Below are 17,690 nucleotides of genomic sequence, written 5' to 3'. Positions count from 1 at the left end.
CAGTGCCGGATTTAGGCATAAGCTAAAAAAGCTACAGCTTAGGGCCTCAAAATTCGCAGGGGCCTCAAAAAATTTAAGAATTTTTTGGGGGGGATTTTAAAATTTTAAAATTTTATGTGTACTGAATTACTAGAAACAATTTATGTGGAATATTTTGAAAACATTAAAAGTTGGCTAGTGGCAGTATTAAGATACTTTCACACCTGAGCAGAAAAATCCAAACCTGAAATCCCCTCCTTACTCTGGTCTAGAGTTGATTTGTTCAGTTCATGCCAGGTTGGAGGAAGGAAGGAACCATTTTAGTCATGAGAAAGGTGTTTCTCTGGAGCACCAGGACACCACCAAGTGAGTACTGTCTTCCTCTCCTGTTGCTTGAGGCAGAAAAGAGTTAACACTTCAAAGGACTCTCACCTTAGCCCCTCTCATGGAGCGTCAGTTCAACGTCTGGCCAAGCTTGAAAGTATTACACTTATAACACTGACAATATCATAACTCAAAATAACATTGAATTTGCTGAAGCCAACATGAAACATGAACATGCAAACTACTAAGTCAGGTCCCTGACCCTTCAACCACCCACCTTGTGTTATTCATCCTCATGTTACATCCTAGGGTGGGCCTTGGCGGTGTCCTGGTGCCCCCAGAAAAAACACCTTTCTGGTGAGTAAAACAGTTCCTTTTCCAGTGGGCACCAGGACACCCCCAAGTGGGATATTCCAAAGCTAAACTTCTGTGTGGGTGGGTACATGCCCCTTAATGATCTGGCAGCACCTGCGAAGGAACTCTCCTCCCCATGACTGCCTCTGCAGATGCATAAATGTCCATCTTATAGTACTTGATAAATGCATCTGGGTTTGCCCAAGTGGCTGCCTGACAAACCTCTTGTAGAGGAACAATTGCTGAATGTGCTGCATAAGAAGCTGGTGCTATTGTTGAATGGGCCACGATACCGGGTGCACAGTAAGATAACCCCCTGAATGCTCCAGAAGCAGCCAGAGAAGTTCCAGCTAGAAGGAACTCGCTAACGGACACCTGGTAATTTATGCAACCAAACCTTCTGACTGTTTCAAAACATCCAGGGAAACTCCAACTAGGTGAAACTTCTCATACCTACAAAGCAATTCCTGAAATATTGCCATGCTGTGAGAACCTGCTGAGTGCCAGTAATCAAACTTAAGCTGCTGTTTAAATGAACACAAAGGAATAACAGAAGGCCTGGTAGCCTTAATTTCCAGTGAGTTAGGGATTACATAAGAAGCATGTGTTTGTCTTTAATTCTGTTGCCCACATTAAAAAAAAACTAGATAAAAAAACCTATCTACCTGTTGAAGACAAGGAATAAAGACAAATTAATTTACATGTAAACCGTGCATTAAATTTGCTACTGAACGTCCTCAAGGGGGGTAACAAAACAGAACTGCATGTGTGTAAGCCTTAGTCAAGTTACCAAGTTGTGCAGAGTAGTAAGCCCTACCAAAGGTTAATTTGTTCCAGCAGTTGCAATATTAACCTACACATTGTTTTACGCCACCCTGGAACCTGGTGGCGAAGGATGGCTAATGAATTGAACATCAGCACCATTCCAACAGTTATTTAGCTAATGAAATGAAAACCCTGGTAAAATAATAGTGAATATGTCGTTGCAGAGGATAATAGGTCATCCTACAGGAAACCCCTAAACTCCTCAAGAATCAATGATATATGTAATTATCCATTCCTTCCGTTATTAAGGACTGCAGTTGTGCTATGTGCTGCTACTCTTGAAAAATACTTCCAAATAAAAATATCACAGGGCCATCTGAGAGAAATAACCTTCACATTTTCACGAAGCTCATGAGGTAACTGATATTTAGTTATATACCTCTGGCCCTCTAGAGGAACCAACAGACTCTTCCCAAAGGGCCAATATTCTGGTGTGTTCTGAAGGGAAAAACCTAACAGTCTCCATAGACATGTGTATATAACTCTTCAACACTGTATGAATATTCAGGGGTCCAAATAATCCCGAATTGGCAACTAAGAATGGAAAAAACAAGGCAGATGGAGAGATGTTCACCCTTGTAGTTGGATCTTATGCAACACTCCTGAATGACTGATGTAACAACCCCATAATCACTAAGTGGCATCCCTCGCTGAGGGACTCAAGGTTCAGGGAGCTAATAATGGCCATCAAGGCAGTCTGCCACACACACACAAAAATATTAGCATATGCCACTGTGGCCTGACCAGTTTCTTAGAGGAGGAACAGAAATAGCCCATCCTCAAGACTTGCATTAGGAGTAGCAAACACCCCTGTTAAGTAGGAGGGATGGACTTCACACATGGTGCATTGTGTCCAGGACGGTTGTGGCCTTAAAAAACAGGTGTAGGCCACAATTTATCCAAATACAGTGTATTAGAGACCATTTTGTCACTTCTTTCTACATTCAGAACACAACATATCTAACCCCAACTGATCTAATGTTATACTAAGCCAAAAAAGGCTGCTCTGATAATAAAGAGGCAGATTGCCCATTATGGGACACTGTGGAAAACAATTACTCACATTATAATAGAGTGCCGTGACAGCTCTCTGCCTTTGAGAGGCTGACTGCAGCTTCTGATAACTGAATGGGGAGGCTAGAACCCAGTGTCCAAATTGGCCCCATATACAGTACTTGACAATGGCGGCAATGCAGCGGAATGGTTAATAGTAAGATGTTGCCATGGAATAGCATGAGCCTTAAAACAGAATTGGTGACTATGGCTCAGCAGTAGGATGCACTTCATGCACCTAAGCTATTCTTCTGTCAGTCATGTACAACGGTTGTACTATCTCGTTTGGTAGATGAGCTTTGGATACTAAAGAAACCACTGGCAAATTAATTGCCAGCGATCAGGATTTATGCATAAACTCTGGGTCTGGAAAGTAGTATTTATTTGCCAAAATCATTGTCATTTAGTCTGAAGAAGTGCTTCCCATTCAGTCTTAAGTCTTTTACTTACGAGCTGGACCAGAATCACTTTGTCATTAGTACTAGGTTCTTTGGGGACCTCTGTGCTTTGGATCAGTTGGTTTGTCAGGATGATCCAATGCTGCTAACATTCTACAGAACAAATGAATAAAATGTTCATCCTTTAACAGTATGTGAGATACTTTCTTTTCAATCTGTACCAGGAAATTACTTCTTTCCCCCTCCTCAATATCTGTCATCACCTGAGGATCAAGGGAATCAGTGTTTATAGCAGCATCTGGCTGTCTAGCAACCTGTAATGTCACTTTGAACTTGGCCCATTGGAATTGCATGCAAGTCTGGGAACTTAGCACCCTCTTCATCTGAAGAGGATTTGTGCCCATGAAATGGCTTTGTCCTAATCTGACTGTGCGACAGACTAATTTATTTTATTTATTTAATCATCATCATCATCATCGTTTTTGCATGACTGGGCAGCAACAATTTGTGGACAATCAGGTCTGTGGCTGGAATGAGAAACTACACACTGTGAATTAGATAACAGCAGTGCATTCAATGTGCCACTATATGGTACTGTTGAGGGCACTTTAGCAGTTGTATCACAGCAAATGAGAGATTTAACATCTTCCAGCCAGGCTTCTCTTATCTGCTGCAAAAACAGATGTAGATCAGATAACCGCATGGGCTGAATGTCCTGCTTCGTTGATCTGAATGTAGGCAATTAGCACATATAGCCCCTGTGTTTTCTTTATGGAGACCACAGTTTTGTTTTGTTCTTGTTTTTAATGAAGTGTCTTTGGCTATTGTCTGTGCACTGGGGTGGAAGCCCACAAATTCATCACTTGATGAAGATAACACACATGAAGCAGCTCCTAGTACTTGCGTTTGAAGTGGATGCTGCACATCTTCCTCCTTTGACAGGAGCTCAACTGCATGCCTGTTTGTAGTTTGCCAAGCTGAACTAGTGTACTTCAACTGACCAGGGTATCCAGGCCATACCTCCCTCATATAATGTGTCTTCCTGGTCTCCAGCAACCCAGCTGCCCTTATAGTGACCATTAGTTGCTGCCCAATCATTGCCCCATGGACATGGTGGAAGTTACACCCTCCAAGGGACTACCTAAGACTATTGAGGGTTACTCAGATCAAACAGTTAATTTACAATTCCAGAATCAGCAGCTGACTTTGCCATCCTTTATGAAAAAGTCTCAAGGTGGGCTGCTCTTCCACCTGTGAATCATCTATATCCTTCTCCAGAGAGACAACTGAATCATCATACACATTCTGTTGTGTCTCAGCAGTTTGTCTGCCAAACCTCTGTACCATCAGCCTCCGTGCTCTACCTCTGGACATATCATGTGGGACTGGTGAAGCACTGTCACATGTTCTCTGTTGCCCCTGCTGCTCACTGACACTATTGTTTAGCTGACTCAAATGACCACTGTGCTGCAATGTATTGGAAGGTAAATGATGATTTACTGATGCAGAGTGTGATTATGTAGCTTGCTGCGTTTGTGCAGGTAGTACTTGAAAAGACTGGAGACATGCAACTAGTTCTGCAGAAATGTCATCCATCAGGGCTCTTCTAATGTGATTTAATGCAGCAGAACTTAAATGGAAAGATTCCACCTGCTAAATTTCCTGATTGATTCTGGAGATGTCAGCAGAGACCAAATTAACTGTGTTGAACCTTTATGCCATTGCTGCTGTTTGTCTTTGTTGAATCTGTATGCTATTGTTGCTGGTTTTGACCAGAGGTGGCACCATTACGCAATGGCACAGTATCTAAACAGGACTGTGGAAGTTCAGACTGCTGGGTGTTAAACCCAGAGAATTCTTCTTCCTCCTGTGAATTTGAACAGAAAAGGACCAAAGGATGTGGAGCCCTTTCATCCTCAGAGAGCATCTCATCATTTGTTGCCACCCACTGCTGACTTTGCTCTCCCACATAACCTGCTCTTCTGCACTCTAATAATGTTGTTGGTACGATTGCATTTTTATTTTGGCATTTTCCATCCCTGATTGCTCTGCTACCGCATCGCTTGTACGGTTTGTACTGCTTTTGTGCATTTTACTGGCCACTCTCTGTGCTATCGCAAGAGTTAATGGGCGACCCACTGCCCGTGAGGCTGTTTTCTGTTGCCCCAAATGGTAGCGTTCTGTACTCTAATAACGTTGTTGGTAAAACTGTTTTTATTTTTCTCTTTATTTTCATTCCTCCTAGATGGCTCTGCTACCGCATCACTTGCAGGGTTTAAATCACTTTGCTGTTGATTGGCCTCTCTCTGTGCTACCATAAGAGTGAATGGGGCATGCACTGACTGTGAGGCTGTTTGCTATTGGCCAAAATGGAGGCTGCCTCCATGTGTGCTGTCGCGACTTGTCTTTTTAACTGTCACCTTTTTTTCTGAGTGAGCTGAAGGTGCTACTAGGCATTTCACTGCTAGCAGTTTTTCCCCCTCAGAACAGTCTTCTCTGTCACAGTGGAATCAATACACAGACTTCATTAGATAAAATAGAATTAATTTGAACACCCCAGCTAATTATCTAGGTATTAATTCAGGGTATCAAATGCTTAAGGCAATATAATAAATTGACCAACAGACATAACAGACACTTAACAGTCAGTCAGACTTGCACACAATTAATTTGGAAAAAACTGTAAACAACATTCAAACACAAACCACTCAGAAAGGAATTCAGACACAACAAATCAAAAACAGTAGGGAAACATTTGGGATTCTAAGTAAGGATGTAAACCAGCCAGACTGAAGAGCAAGGTGAAAACAGTACTGCTGAAGCCAGGCAAGAAAATGAACTGATACTCCATGAGAGGGGCTAAGGTGAGAGTCCTTTGGAGTGTTAACTCTTTCCTGCCTCAAGCAACAGGAGAGGAAGACAGTACCCACTTGGAGGTGTCCTGGTGCCCACTGGAGAAAATGGCAACCCCCTCTGGAATATATCACCCAAAATGGACTACCTCACATTGTTTCAAAGTACATTTTCCCCTGAAAATGGAGATGTGAAGATTATTACATTCACCACTTACCCTCCTTCCCAGGAGCTAAAAGTCAAGCCTTTTCCCATTTTATCCTCACAAGATAATTTAGGCTAAGAGAATAACTGGCCAGGGTCACAGCTGAGTGGGGGTCTGAACTCAAGTTTTTTTGGTTCTTATCTAACAATCTATGAACAACTTCATTCATATGACATGCCTGTTAAGGTGGTATAAATATCATATTATCAATTGCTTTTTTAACCTTATGTTTTCCCCATATGTTGTATTTAAAAGTTGTTGTGGGGTTATGGCCTGTGAACCACAAAACACTTGTACACAGAAAGCATTGATAGGACTTAATCACTAAGGGCCTGTTTACATGGGACCCCAGATCCACATTAAAAATGCTGCTTTTTCCATCGCGACTGATTTTGACAGTTCACATACTTCCACCCTCACTACGAATAAAGTGGCTGTTTTTCTTTGTAGCATTTACACACATGTGCATTTATTGCTATCAGCGTTTCCTTGTTGCCGCACCCGCACATTAGCATGTTAACTGCGGAGGCGGGGAAGGGGCATTGTTTCCCTAAATGAAGGAATAGGCGCTTGAAAGAAAGGGAATTGCTCCCACCCGTAGCTGTTAGGCTGTCCCTGTGCTAGACTGGTGTGCCTTTGGCACCCCCGGACAAGCCTCAGCATGCATTCTGGGAAACATAAAAAACTCAAAACAATTATCTTTAGAGAGACATTAAAAGCAGCTACTAAAGGAAGCATTGAGCATTTAATATTATCGTTCTCCGTGAGTGGAACAGATGCTGGGATGAGACGCCAAGGTAGCTCCCCTTCCTCTTACCCCAGTGGCGCCTTTGCCAGCCTTCTCTCGCCGTGGCTGTGAATAGAGCACATGCATCAGCCCGAGGGGGGGGAGAGATCCAGCTTTGGGGGGGAACGGAGGGATGCTACGAGGCAGAAGAGGTCCTCCACACACACACTTTCTCACACTCTCTCTCTCTCGCACGCACACACGCTAGACGTAAACAACAGCGCCAAAACCACAGCTCCGAGGAAGGAATTTTACGAGCTCCAGCCCTGCTGCTACCCTCAATGAAGGGGTGGGGAATGTGATTTTGTTTAAAGGAGCGGGGAACGAAATGTATTGGGGGGGAGAAGGCGAGAGCAACCGGAAGTACCTTTGTCAACTGCAGGAAACAAAATGACACCCCAAGACAGTGAAAGGGGCGGAGAAAAGGGAGGATCTAATGGTGAAGAAACTGCACAGCCAGAAAAGGCGCTTAAAAGGTAATACACGGTAGAAGCAGGTGCGGATTTTAAAAGCAAATGCTGGTTTTTATCGCATCCATTTAATCCGGAGTTAAAGGCAAAAGCAGTAGTAGGCACACGCGTTGGGTAAAACGTCAAGTAAACGGTCCAAATTAAAAGGATCTGCAAAAAGCAGCGGATGCACATTTTTTGGGCATGTAAACAAGCCCTAAGAATCAAAGATCAGTAACCTGGCTATAAAATGTGAAGAAACGGGGTTTGTAACTTTATTATGTTCTTTTGAACACTGACTAGAACAAAAACTTACATCATCAATATGTAGCATATGCTATCTTATTTTTTTGTTTTAGAAATCAAATAAAGAAGTCATGCTGAATGCCCGCCCACCCTGCAAAAGGTGAACCTGAGCAGGATTTATGGATAGCCAGAAAGGTCCTTTTCTATATAACATGACATGAAGTAGGGTCAGCAGTGTGACAGGTAGTGAAGTAAGTAAATATGGTTTCTTCTTTCTCTTTGCTAAGCTGAAGGGGCCACTGAATTCCTGTTCTGATGTCAGCCAGAAACTTTCTCAGTGTGAGTTGAGCAGCAGCATGCAAAATGACAACTTCTGCAAGTTAAGCAATCTGTTGGCCAGAAGCAGAGCTGCCATGAATAGGGGACAGGAGCGCGGGGGGTGGAGCATTCATAGACACTGGGCCCATGGTGTACACACATTTCATTAAGCATATTCTACTCCTCCAGATTCTATATTTGGCCACTGAAATCAAGAATTCTTTAGGTTAGGCAAAAATTCATACATAAGCTTCTCAGTTTTGCCTATCACAGATAAATTATATTACCTTTAGCTTCATTTTCGCTATCAAGGACAATCTGAAATGCCTCAGGAGCTAGCGCAAGGCCAGCATTCACCAAAAGAGATCGCTTTTTTCTCACGCTATCTTTTGGCATGCCTTTTTTAGCCTGAAACAAAAGAAAGGATTACTTATTACACAAGTGGGAACAGCAATAAAATGTGGCAGTATATCCCCTTCCTCTAAGAGGAATGCTTCTGTTCAGGGTCCTGGTCAGCCAGCCATGCTCTCCTCCAAAATACTTCATTCCATTCTTCTGTCCCCTATTTTTCCCAGCTGACACTCAACATTCTGTGGCTACCCAGCATGCTTGCTCCTTAGTGTACTATATTGTGAGGCAGGGGATTGCTCTTTCAGGGTTAATTTAAAACAAATGTTTGTGCTTCTGAAAGCTTTAGGGTTCACCTGAGTATACTGATACCTCCCTCTTGGCATTCACCACCTAAATTAGTATTAAAGGAAGGTTCCCAAAACCCTATGTTATAAATGCAAACACTACATTTATTTTGTATGCTTTTTCTGGGACTTCTTTTGAACATTATCTTTGTTTCACCCAACCCCACTCCAGGATTGCTGCCAAAATGACTGTAATATTTTATTTATGTACTTTTTTATTTTATAATTTTATGTATTATATCACATTTAAATTGACTTTTTCTTGTTCATTGTATGCTGCCTAGAGAACATTTATTATGTGGCGCACAAATGCCTTAAATAATAAAATAAAATAAAATATTGGTAATTAGTATGGTGCAACACACAAATGCCTTAAATAAAATAAAACATTGATTGTTTACTAGTAATTGGTATTCTGGAGAGTCCTAAAAATGTTAAAATAATAATTTTTGGGAGTGAGGGAATGCAAAGTAAATTTCCTAACTTAGCATCTATCTCCAAAAATATACATTGGCCATAACCTTTTATTTCAATATATATTTTCAATAAGCCCATTTGAAGAAGGATTGACCATTGATCTGAGTCATATCTAGATATATACCAATTCAGAACATAATCACACTTTATTATATATATATTATCAATTTTATGGATAGATTATATTATTGCTGATATACTTGAATAACTTCTCCAACAGTTACCTGTTCAATCATCAAGCTTGCTTGGTCTTCTAGACGTTCCAGTGTCTGGTACAACATGGTGTTTAAGTTAAGCCGATGGAAAGCCATTTTAAGGTATTCATGATACTGTCCATTATTATCAAGATAAATTGCCTTCTGCAAATGCTCCATGGCAGCCTCTATTCTGTCTGCCTTTTCCTCAATGCGGGCAATTTCCATATGAACTTGGCAACGTAATAAAATCAACATGCTAGAAAATGTAAACAGAATTTTCAAGAAAACTATTAAGAAATTTTTCTACAGTTTCTTCTTATACAGTGCATTGGTATTAACATTGAGATTTCTTTGTACTAAACTACTTCTTGAAAAGCATTAACAGAACAGTTTTCAATGGATCAATGTATGTAACTTCATAGTCTAAAATATTGTTTTAAAGTGAAGTACCTGAAGGATTATCATAGTCACATAGAAATGCTAGAACACTGACAGGCTTTAGCTCACTGATAAAGCCATGGTTTGTTTATATATGGTCCAGACATCTGGTTAAAATGATCACATGTAGTAAGACTGGGAAAAGCTGTTGCTTGGAGAGCTAATGCCAACCCAAATAGGGCTTCATGGACCAATAGTCTAATTCAGTAAAAGGCAGCTTGTACATCAGATGTTCAAACAAAGGATATCAGATCCTATAAAACAACAAATTAGAATGCATGCCAAAGCCAGTTTACCTGTCAATCTTCTCTAGAATTTCAGCAATAGCTAGCAATGGTTTTCGGACATGCTGTTGCAAATTATGTTGCAGCAATGGCAAGCAGGTATTCCACTGAGTAGTACATACTGCCTGAATAACATTAGGGTCCTTCAGCCGAATTGCATGATTCAAAATTAGCTCAAGCTTCTGTATTATTTTTAGTTGAGCCTACAAGAATAAAAATATAATTTGCATTGATAATAGAAATAATGTTTTCTGAACTTAGCCCAAAGACCAGAAGGTAATTTGGATAGCATGCTGATAGCATCTGCCAAGACCACCAACTCCTTTCCCTTTCAGAGTTTGTGCCTTTTTACTGGTAGTTGCAGTAGTCATATTCTTATTATGAGACATACCTCAAGATTGAAGACCTAAACTTGTCTTGTAACCCCCTCCCCCATTCCAACAGTAATTGATTCTTGAACTAGCAGACCACTCTTCCCTCCAGGACATATTTCCCTATCTTTCCTCTGTAACCATGTTTCATGCTTTGAGAAAAAGACACAGAAAAAAAGGCCCAAATCATCAGTGGAAGGCGTAGAGTTCTTTAAAATGTAGTGTTAACTAAGGAGAAAACATACCTCAACAACACTTTTGGCATAAGTTTCTATTTTAGGCCCAAGTTTCTGGACTTCACAATCACATTCCAAGCAATCTAATTCAATTTCTTTTCCAGGATCCTATTAATATAAACATATTTTCACTAAGAAACGCAAATGATTATGATTAATCTCTCATGCATTCAGATGTTTCATTATGATGTTGGGCAGTTGTGCTTACAGACATAGGACGGCAGAAGCACTCATGAGTGTTATGCAACTTCCAAAAGGATAGCTATGTTACTCTGTTGCAGCAAACACCACAAAGAGGCTTGCAACACCTTAAAAAGCTGATTTATTATGGCATAAGTTTTCATGGACTAAGTTCATGATGAGTCCAGTTCATCAGATGCATGAAGTGTGATCCTTAGTTGACAACGGATACACACAGACATATACAGTAACAATGCATGTGGTGGAACGGAGCTCCTCTTGGTGTAAGTGTTGTTAGCCTTGAAAGTATCACAAGAAGGTCTGCTTTTGTCATTACGCAGCTAAGCAAAAAGTATGAGCTTTGGTCAGATGATACAAAATGGCCATACCAGTAGATTAGGTAAATATTTTCATACTGCTATCTAACCCACTGTTGCATCCCTGCAGTCTTAAAGAGCCTTTGATCTAGGTGGATATTGGATAATAACAACTACATGGGCAACTTCCTCTGCTGATATGTATTAATATAGCATTACAACTTAACATTTAATAACGACAGCACAAAGGATAGACTAAGAATCAACAAAGATAAGCAGATGCTCCTCTTTCCACCCTCCAAAATATCAGATCAACAGGCCTTGTGGGAAGGAACATTCTAGCTGTCATCGATAAATACGTAGAAGATGTGTAACTTTGCACTCTCTGATAATGAGAATGAGATTGTAATGTATCCACATTCAGAGCAGACTCAACTAAATCTGTCTCTCTCTCATATATATATATATATGTGAACGTAATTGTTATTAACCAAACAGAGGTTTTTATTATATTAACAAAACGTTTCAGCTTCCGCCTTCATCAGCTGCCAACATACAAATGCTGTTACCAAGGTGGTGGTTATAGAGCTTTGAGGATGGAATGCTCAGAGGGGCTTCATTTGCAGAAGCTAAGTAGAGGTGGTACTGTCCTCCAGGTTCAGGGCATGTGGTGCCAATGTGTCCAGGGAGTAAATGGACCATTGGTCTCACCTGAAGGGTGATTTTCCTATGAGTACGGACATCACAGAGGGTGTTAGCTCCACCTATCGTGCGAAGGCAAGAATGTCTTTGAAGTCAAGACTAGGGGCGTCAGGCCCCTCCCACTCTCCAGTTCATTCGCAGCGAGTCTAAGGAGAAATATCTAAAGATACAAGAACAAGGCCAACCGGCCTGGCAGCAGGAAAATAACACAATAGTACCATGCATAGTAACATGACTGCAACATAGCGGTATACCAGAACTAGAAGTCTTGACTTCACTCTTAAATTTAAATATAATAGCGTAACAGTAATATGTAACACATTAGAAAATATATAGTCATCCTCCAACTGGGAGGGTCGTGATGTCCGTACTCATAGGAAAATCACCCTTCAGGTGAGACCAATGGTCCATTTTCCCTATGAGTCCGGCCATCACAGCGGGATGTACCACAGCAGCCCATACAGGGAGGGACCACCCACGTGTTAATCCTTATTAAGAACCTGTTGTAACACTCGTCTGCCAAAAGAAGCGTCAGCAGAGGCATAACGATCAATTTTATAATGCCTTATAAACGAGTGTGGGGTAGACCAGACTGCAGCCCTACAAATATCGGCAACAGGAGCATTAGTGGCAAAAGCAGCCGAAGTGGCAGCTGACCTGGTAGAATGAGCCGTTATACTAGCTGGAACTGACAGCTTCAGGGACTCATATGCTAAAGTAATGCATGCCCTTAACCAACGAGATAAGGTAGAATTAGATACTTTATGCCCCATAGACCTTGGATGAAAGGATACAAACAGAGACTCCGTTCTTCGAATCTCTTGGGTCCTAGACAGGTATGTCTTGAGAGCCCTCTGAACATCCAACGAATGCCAAGCCTTCTCGAGCGGATGGGTAGGATTCGGGCAAAAGGAAGGTAAAACAATGTCCTGGTTGCAATGAAAAACTGAATCGACCTTGGGACGGAAGGAAGGATCAGTCTTCAGCACAACAGAGTCCTTATGGAAGACGCAGAGGTGTCGAGCAGAAGACAATGCGCCCAACTCCGAAACGCGTCTGGCAGATGTGATTGCGATCAGAAACAAGACCTTGAAGGACAGCATACGTAGGGGCACAGACCTGATGGGTTCAAACGGAGGGCATTGCAAAGCCTGCAGAACCTTCGGCAAACTCCATGAAGGGAACCGATGGACAACAGGCGGAGAGCGTAGGGCGACTCCCCTCAAAAAGCGTTTGATGAACGGATGTGAGGAAATATGATCTCCAGGAAAGGACACTGAGAGAATGGACAACAGAGTGGACACATGTCGACGTAGAGTGTTGGGTCGAAGTCCCATCATAAAGCCGCTATGAAGAAATTGCAGTACCTGATGCACAGTGGCTTGGGATGGATCATGGTGGTGGGACTGACACCACTTGGAGAAAGCCACCCAGGTATGTTGATAAATACGAGTGGTAGATGGTCTTCTCAAGGCCAAAATAATATCAATCACTGCGTCAGACAGTCCAGCTGACCTCAAATGTCCCCGTTCAAACGCCACGCTGTTAGATTGAGCCAAGTAGGGTCCTGATGCAGTACTGGACCCTGGGATAGAAGGTCTGGCCTGACTGGAAGTGTCCAAGGATCCATCATTGACATTGCCAGAAGATCTGAAAACCACGGTCAGCGTGGCCAAAATGGTGCTATCAGAACCAGCTGTGCCCTCTCGGTTCGCGCCTTCCTCAAGGTTTTGGCTAACAATGGTATGGGAGGAAAGGCGTATAATAGACCGTCTGGCCACGGTGTTGTCAGAGCATCCACTGCTTCTGCTGTTGAGTCCAGGTATCGGGCAAAGTACCTGGGAAGCTGGCAATTGCGACTGGAAGCAAACAGGTCGACTGAGAGGGCGCCGAACCGACATTGGAGACGATGGAAAATGGCTGGATGAAGTTTCCATTCTCCCGGAAATACCTGTTGTCTGCTGAGCCAGTCTGCTGTCACATTCCAAATCCCTCTGAGATGTTCTGCTTTCAGGGATTGTAGATGTTGTTCTGCCCAGACAAAGATGAGGGAGGCTAAGTCCTGCAGGGGACGAGACCTGGTGCCCCCTTGTCTGTTCAAATGTGATTTTACACACGTGTTGTCTGTTCGAATGAGCACATGGTCCAAAGGGAACAGAGACTGAAAATGACGTAGAGCTAAGTGGACAGCCTTTAGCTCCAGCCAGTTGATGCTTTGAGTCTGCTCCGCGGTGGACCAAACCCCCTGAACGTACTGGGAGTTGCAGTGGGCTCCCCAACTGATGAGGCTGGCATCTGTGGTTACAACGGTTCTGCGGGGTTCTCTGAATGACGTGCCCTTGGAGAGGTGTTGAACCTTGGTCCACCAGCGGAAGGAGAGGCGCAGTGCGGGGCTCAAACGAACTTTGCGATGGTTGGTGCTGGCAATGTCCTGTTGAAACGGCAACAGAGTCCATTGAAGGTGTCGAGTGTGTGCTCGAGCCCATGGCACAATGTGGATGGTAGAAATGAACATCCCGAGCGTTCTGGCAAGAAGCATGACGTCTGCGGATGTTTGTTGCATCAGGGACCTTGCGATGTTTGTGATGGCAGTGATGCGATCTGGAGCCAAGAAGACCATTGCCTGCAGGGTATCCAACATTGCCCCTAGATGCAGTAGGCGTTGGGTTGGTTGGAGATGGCTTTTGTCGAAGTTGACAAGCCAGCCGTAGGCCTGCAAAACATTGAGGGTGATCATTAAGTGATGATGAGCCAGCTCCTCAGACTTGGCCCGTATTAGCAGATCATCCAGATATGGGTAGATATGAACCCCTTGGGTCCGGAGGTAAGCCACTAGGATGAGTAGCGCCTTGGTAAACACTCTTGGAGCAGAGGAGAGGCCGAATGGCATCGCTCTATATTGAAAGTGCTGGTGGCCAAAAGCAAACCGAAGAAACTTCCTGTGAGCTATACAAATGGGCACATGGAGATACGCTTCCTTAAGGTCGATAGAAGCCAGGAATCTCCTTCATGCAGACTCTCCGTAATGGAATGGAGTGATTCCATTTTGAACCTGCGATATGTTACAAAACGGTTGACAAACTTGAGGTCCAATACCGCCCTCCATGATAAATCTCGTTTTGGCACAGCAAATAGGAGGGAGTACACCCCTTCCGACCTCTCAGTTGTGGGAACTGGCTCTATCGCCGCTATGTCCAAGAGGTGGTGGATAGCTGTCTGCATGATGTTGTGCCTGGCTGGTGCCCTTGGGCAAGGGGACGGATGGAATCTGTCTGATGGGGTTGCCCAGAACTCTATGGCATAGCCATAACTGAAAAGGTCCCTGATCCAGGAGACCGTAGTAAGGCGCAGCCATCGATCTCCAAAATTAAGTAATCTGCCACCTATGAGGAGGGTGTTAAGACTACTTGCGTAGGCGAGGGCCTCCCTTATATGAGGACGATGAGTTGCCCCTGCGCCCTTGGTACTGACCTCTGCCCTGGAAGCGTCGGTTCCAGGAGCCCCTGAATGCGTTGGGATCATAGGATCTGAAGTCGCGGCCTCGTCCTCCTGGCCGCGTTCCTCGAAAGGGCTGGTTAGAACGGAAGGAAGGAAATCGCCTGAAGGGCCTGTGGTCGCTGTTCTTGACTGTGGCCAGAACCGGTTTGTGGGCGTCTTTTGGATCAACCAGCACTGCCTTTAGAGCTTCCTCGCCGAAGAGTAGAGATCCGGAGTAAGGAGCCCTGGACAGATTCAATCTGGCCGCTGAATCAGCTTGCCAGTGGCGAAGCCAAAGGGTGCGACTAGCGACTATTTGAGCTGTCATGGCTCGTGCCCCTAATTGAGTGGCATCCAAAGTGGCATCGGCCACAAAAGCTGCTGTCTTACGCAATTTCAATAGTGCTCTTCTGAGGGCGACAGGATCAGGGTTAGCGTCCTCTAGAAGGTCATCCAGCCACATCATAGATGCTCTGGAGAAGATGGAGGCTGAAGCGGAGGCACGCATGGCTAGGGCAGTGGCCTCGTGATTCTTGCGGAGGGCGAAGTCTATTCGTCGCTCAGTAGTGTCTTTTAGGTGGGATTTCCCTTCCCTGGGCAAAAGAGATCGTGAAACGAGGCAAGCGATTGGTTCATCTATGCCAGGGACACCTAACTTGGTGGCAAAGTCTGGGGCTAGGGCGTACAATCTGTCAGCCAGGTTCTTGAAGCGTCGAGCTTTGAGTGGATGGGCCCATTCTTCAGAGGCTAATTTGGCAATTGGGTCCGGCACCAGGATGTAGTGTTCATTAGGTGCAGGGGATTTGAGGACCTTGGCCCCTTTGATAGCTGGGGCGGACGAAGTTGAAGGCGCTGTCTGGAGACCAAGAGTATTAACTACCCTGCGTGCCAGGGGCTGATAGTCTGAGGCATTAAACAAGCGATATGATGTATCCTCCTCATGATCTGAATAGTCGCTCCAGTCATCTCCTTCAACGTGGTCATTGAAGGTTGACTCCTCCGCATACGAGGCTTCATCAACACATCTGCCTCTGGCTACATCAAAGGGGTTAGGTGAACAGGAAGGGTGGGTTTCATGACACGCACGATGTTCCATGTTGAGTTGAGGTATGGCAGGAACTTGTGGTAGTGACTGCATTTGGGTAAAAAATGCCAGCATGGCTTGAAGTTGGGAGAGGAAATCAGGAGACAGCTGCAGCCCGGATGTGGCAGATGTATGTGCCTGACGAGCTATTGGAACAGATGTTTGGGGCGGTAAATCGGAGGAAGGTTCGTTAGTCGAATACTGAGTGGGAAAGCCAACAAATTCTTCCTCGTCAGAGGAAGCAGCAGGGGAATGGAGAATATCGCTTATGTGTGCCTGAGGTGCTGTGGTGGTGGTTGGCACAGAGACGTAACGTGGGCACTTTGATTTGCTATGGCTGGAAAGATGTTTTGTCTTAGTCAGGGCTTTGGCGTGTCTGGTCTTAGTCGTGTTAGAATGTTGTGGCTTGGCTGTTTGTGGCATGCCTGGCTGATCTGGCACCATATGGGTTGATTGCGGCATGCCTGGCTGTTCTGCCATCTTATATTAACTTGGGTACAGTACACTGCCACGGAGGGGGCAGGATGTAAAGACCCGAACTGGCTCAGCGTACGACCACGGAGGGGGTAGAATACTCTGGCAGATGGCGGAGTGCACTGCCACAGAGGGGGCAGGATGCACTAAGTTATTAGCGTTAATATGTTATAGGCTGGACTTCCGGGATGGGTGACTTCGCTTGTGCCTGCTTTTGAGACGGGCTCCCGCCTCAAAAGAAGCTTATTCAGATATAAATCAGTCAGAACATTTTTTTTTTGACTGATGAAATTTCTCCCGGGCAGGGAGAAACGTAGAGATCAACCTCAAAAGCCTGTTTTTGTTGGGAGGACTGGATTTCATTAATTTATGAGAAAAGGTCCAGCCAGCAATGCCGGACGGACTTCCGAACAAGCTCTATCTGATTAATGCGATACGTTTATCTTTTCTTTAAAGAGAAAACGGACTAACAGGCAAGCACCCTTCTTTCTATTATTTTTTTTACTTGGGTTTAAATTGTTGCAGCAAAAAGAGATTTGTCAAATGAATCAGCTTTAAAGAACTTCTGGGTGAGCTATAACTCTTCTCTGTTATTCACGAAATTAACAGCTTATCTCTGTTTCTATTGCAAAAAGCTGTCCTGGAAGTGCATTCTAAAGATATAAACAGAAGAGGGATTTCTATTCTGAGGAACATTATATTGTCTGGGACTATTCTCTTTTTGGTCTATTTTATTTTGACGAATCTGCTTCTTCACGACGCCACTAACTGTTTTGATGCTGGGAACTAAATTTGTTTTGTATTCTTGAACATAGAGAGATAAGGCAGGCTGCTCTGTTTATACTGTGATGTCATCAAGCCTGGAATATTAACCCAATTATTGCTGAAATAAGAAGTGGTTCTTCTTTATTTTTGTTTTGTTTTGTTTTCGTGGTTTTAAAAATGGCAATCAAGAAAGTGGCTGAGA

The 17,690-nt window shown here is 43.7% G+C and overlaps 1 protein-coding gene across 5 annotated transcripts in view; it reads right to left on the bottom strand.

Moving 5' to 3' along the window:
- CFAP46 (cilia and flagella associated protein 46) overlaps positions 1-17,690 on the bottom strand; it is a 218,620-nt gene that overhangs the window by 169,870 nt on the left and 31,060 nt on the right. For all 5 annotated transcript variants that reach the window (XM_061635622.1, XM_061635618.1, XM_061635619.1 and 2 more), the window contains 4 exons: positions 10,499-10,597; positions 9,895-10,085; positions 9,188-9,416; positions 8,079-8,199 (listed from right to left, as the gene is read on the bottom strand). In XM_061635622.1, coding sequence (XP_061491606.1) covers positions 8,079-8,199; positions 9,188-9,416; positions 9,895-10,085; positions 10,499-10,597 — 640 coding nt within the window. The remainder of the gene's footprint in view (positions 1-8,078; positions 8,200-9,187; positions 9,417-9,894; positions 10,086-10,498; positions 10,598-17,690) is intronic.

Source organism: Rhineura floridana, chromosome 7, assembly GCF_030035675.1.
Source record: "Rhineura floridana isolate rRhiFlo1 chromosome 7, rRhiFlo1.hap2, whole genome shotgun sequence".
NCBI lineage: Eukaryota > Metazoa > Chordata > Lepidosauria > Squamata > Rhineuridae > Rhineura > Rhineura floridana.
The sequence above is the reverse complement of the archived record's forward strand: the minus strand, read 5'-3'. Positions and strand labels throughout refer to the sequence as shown.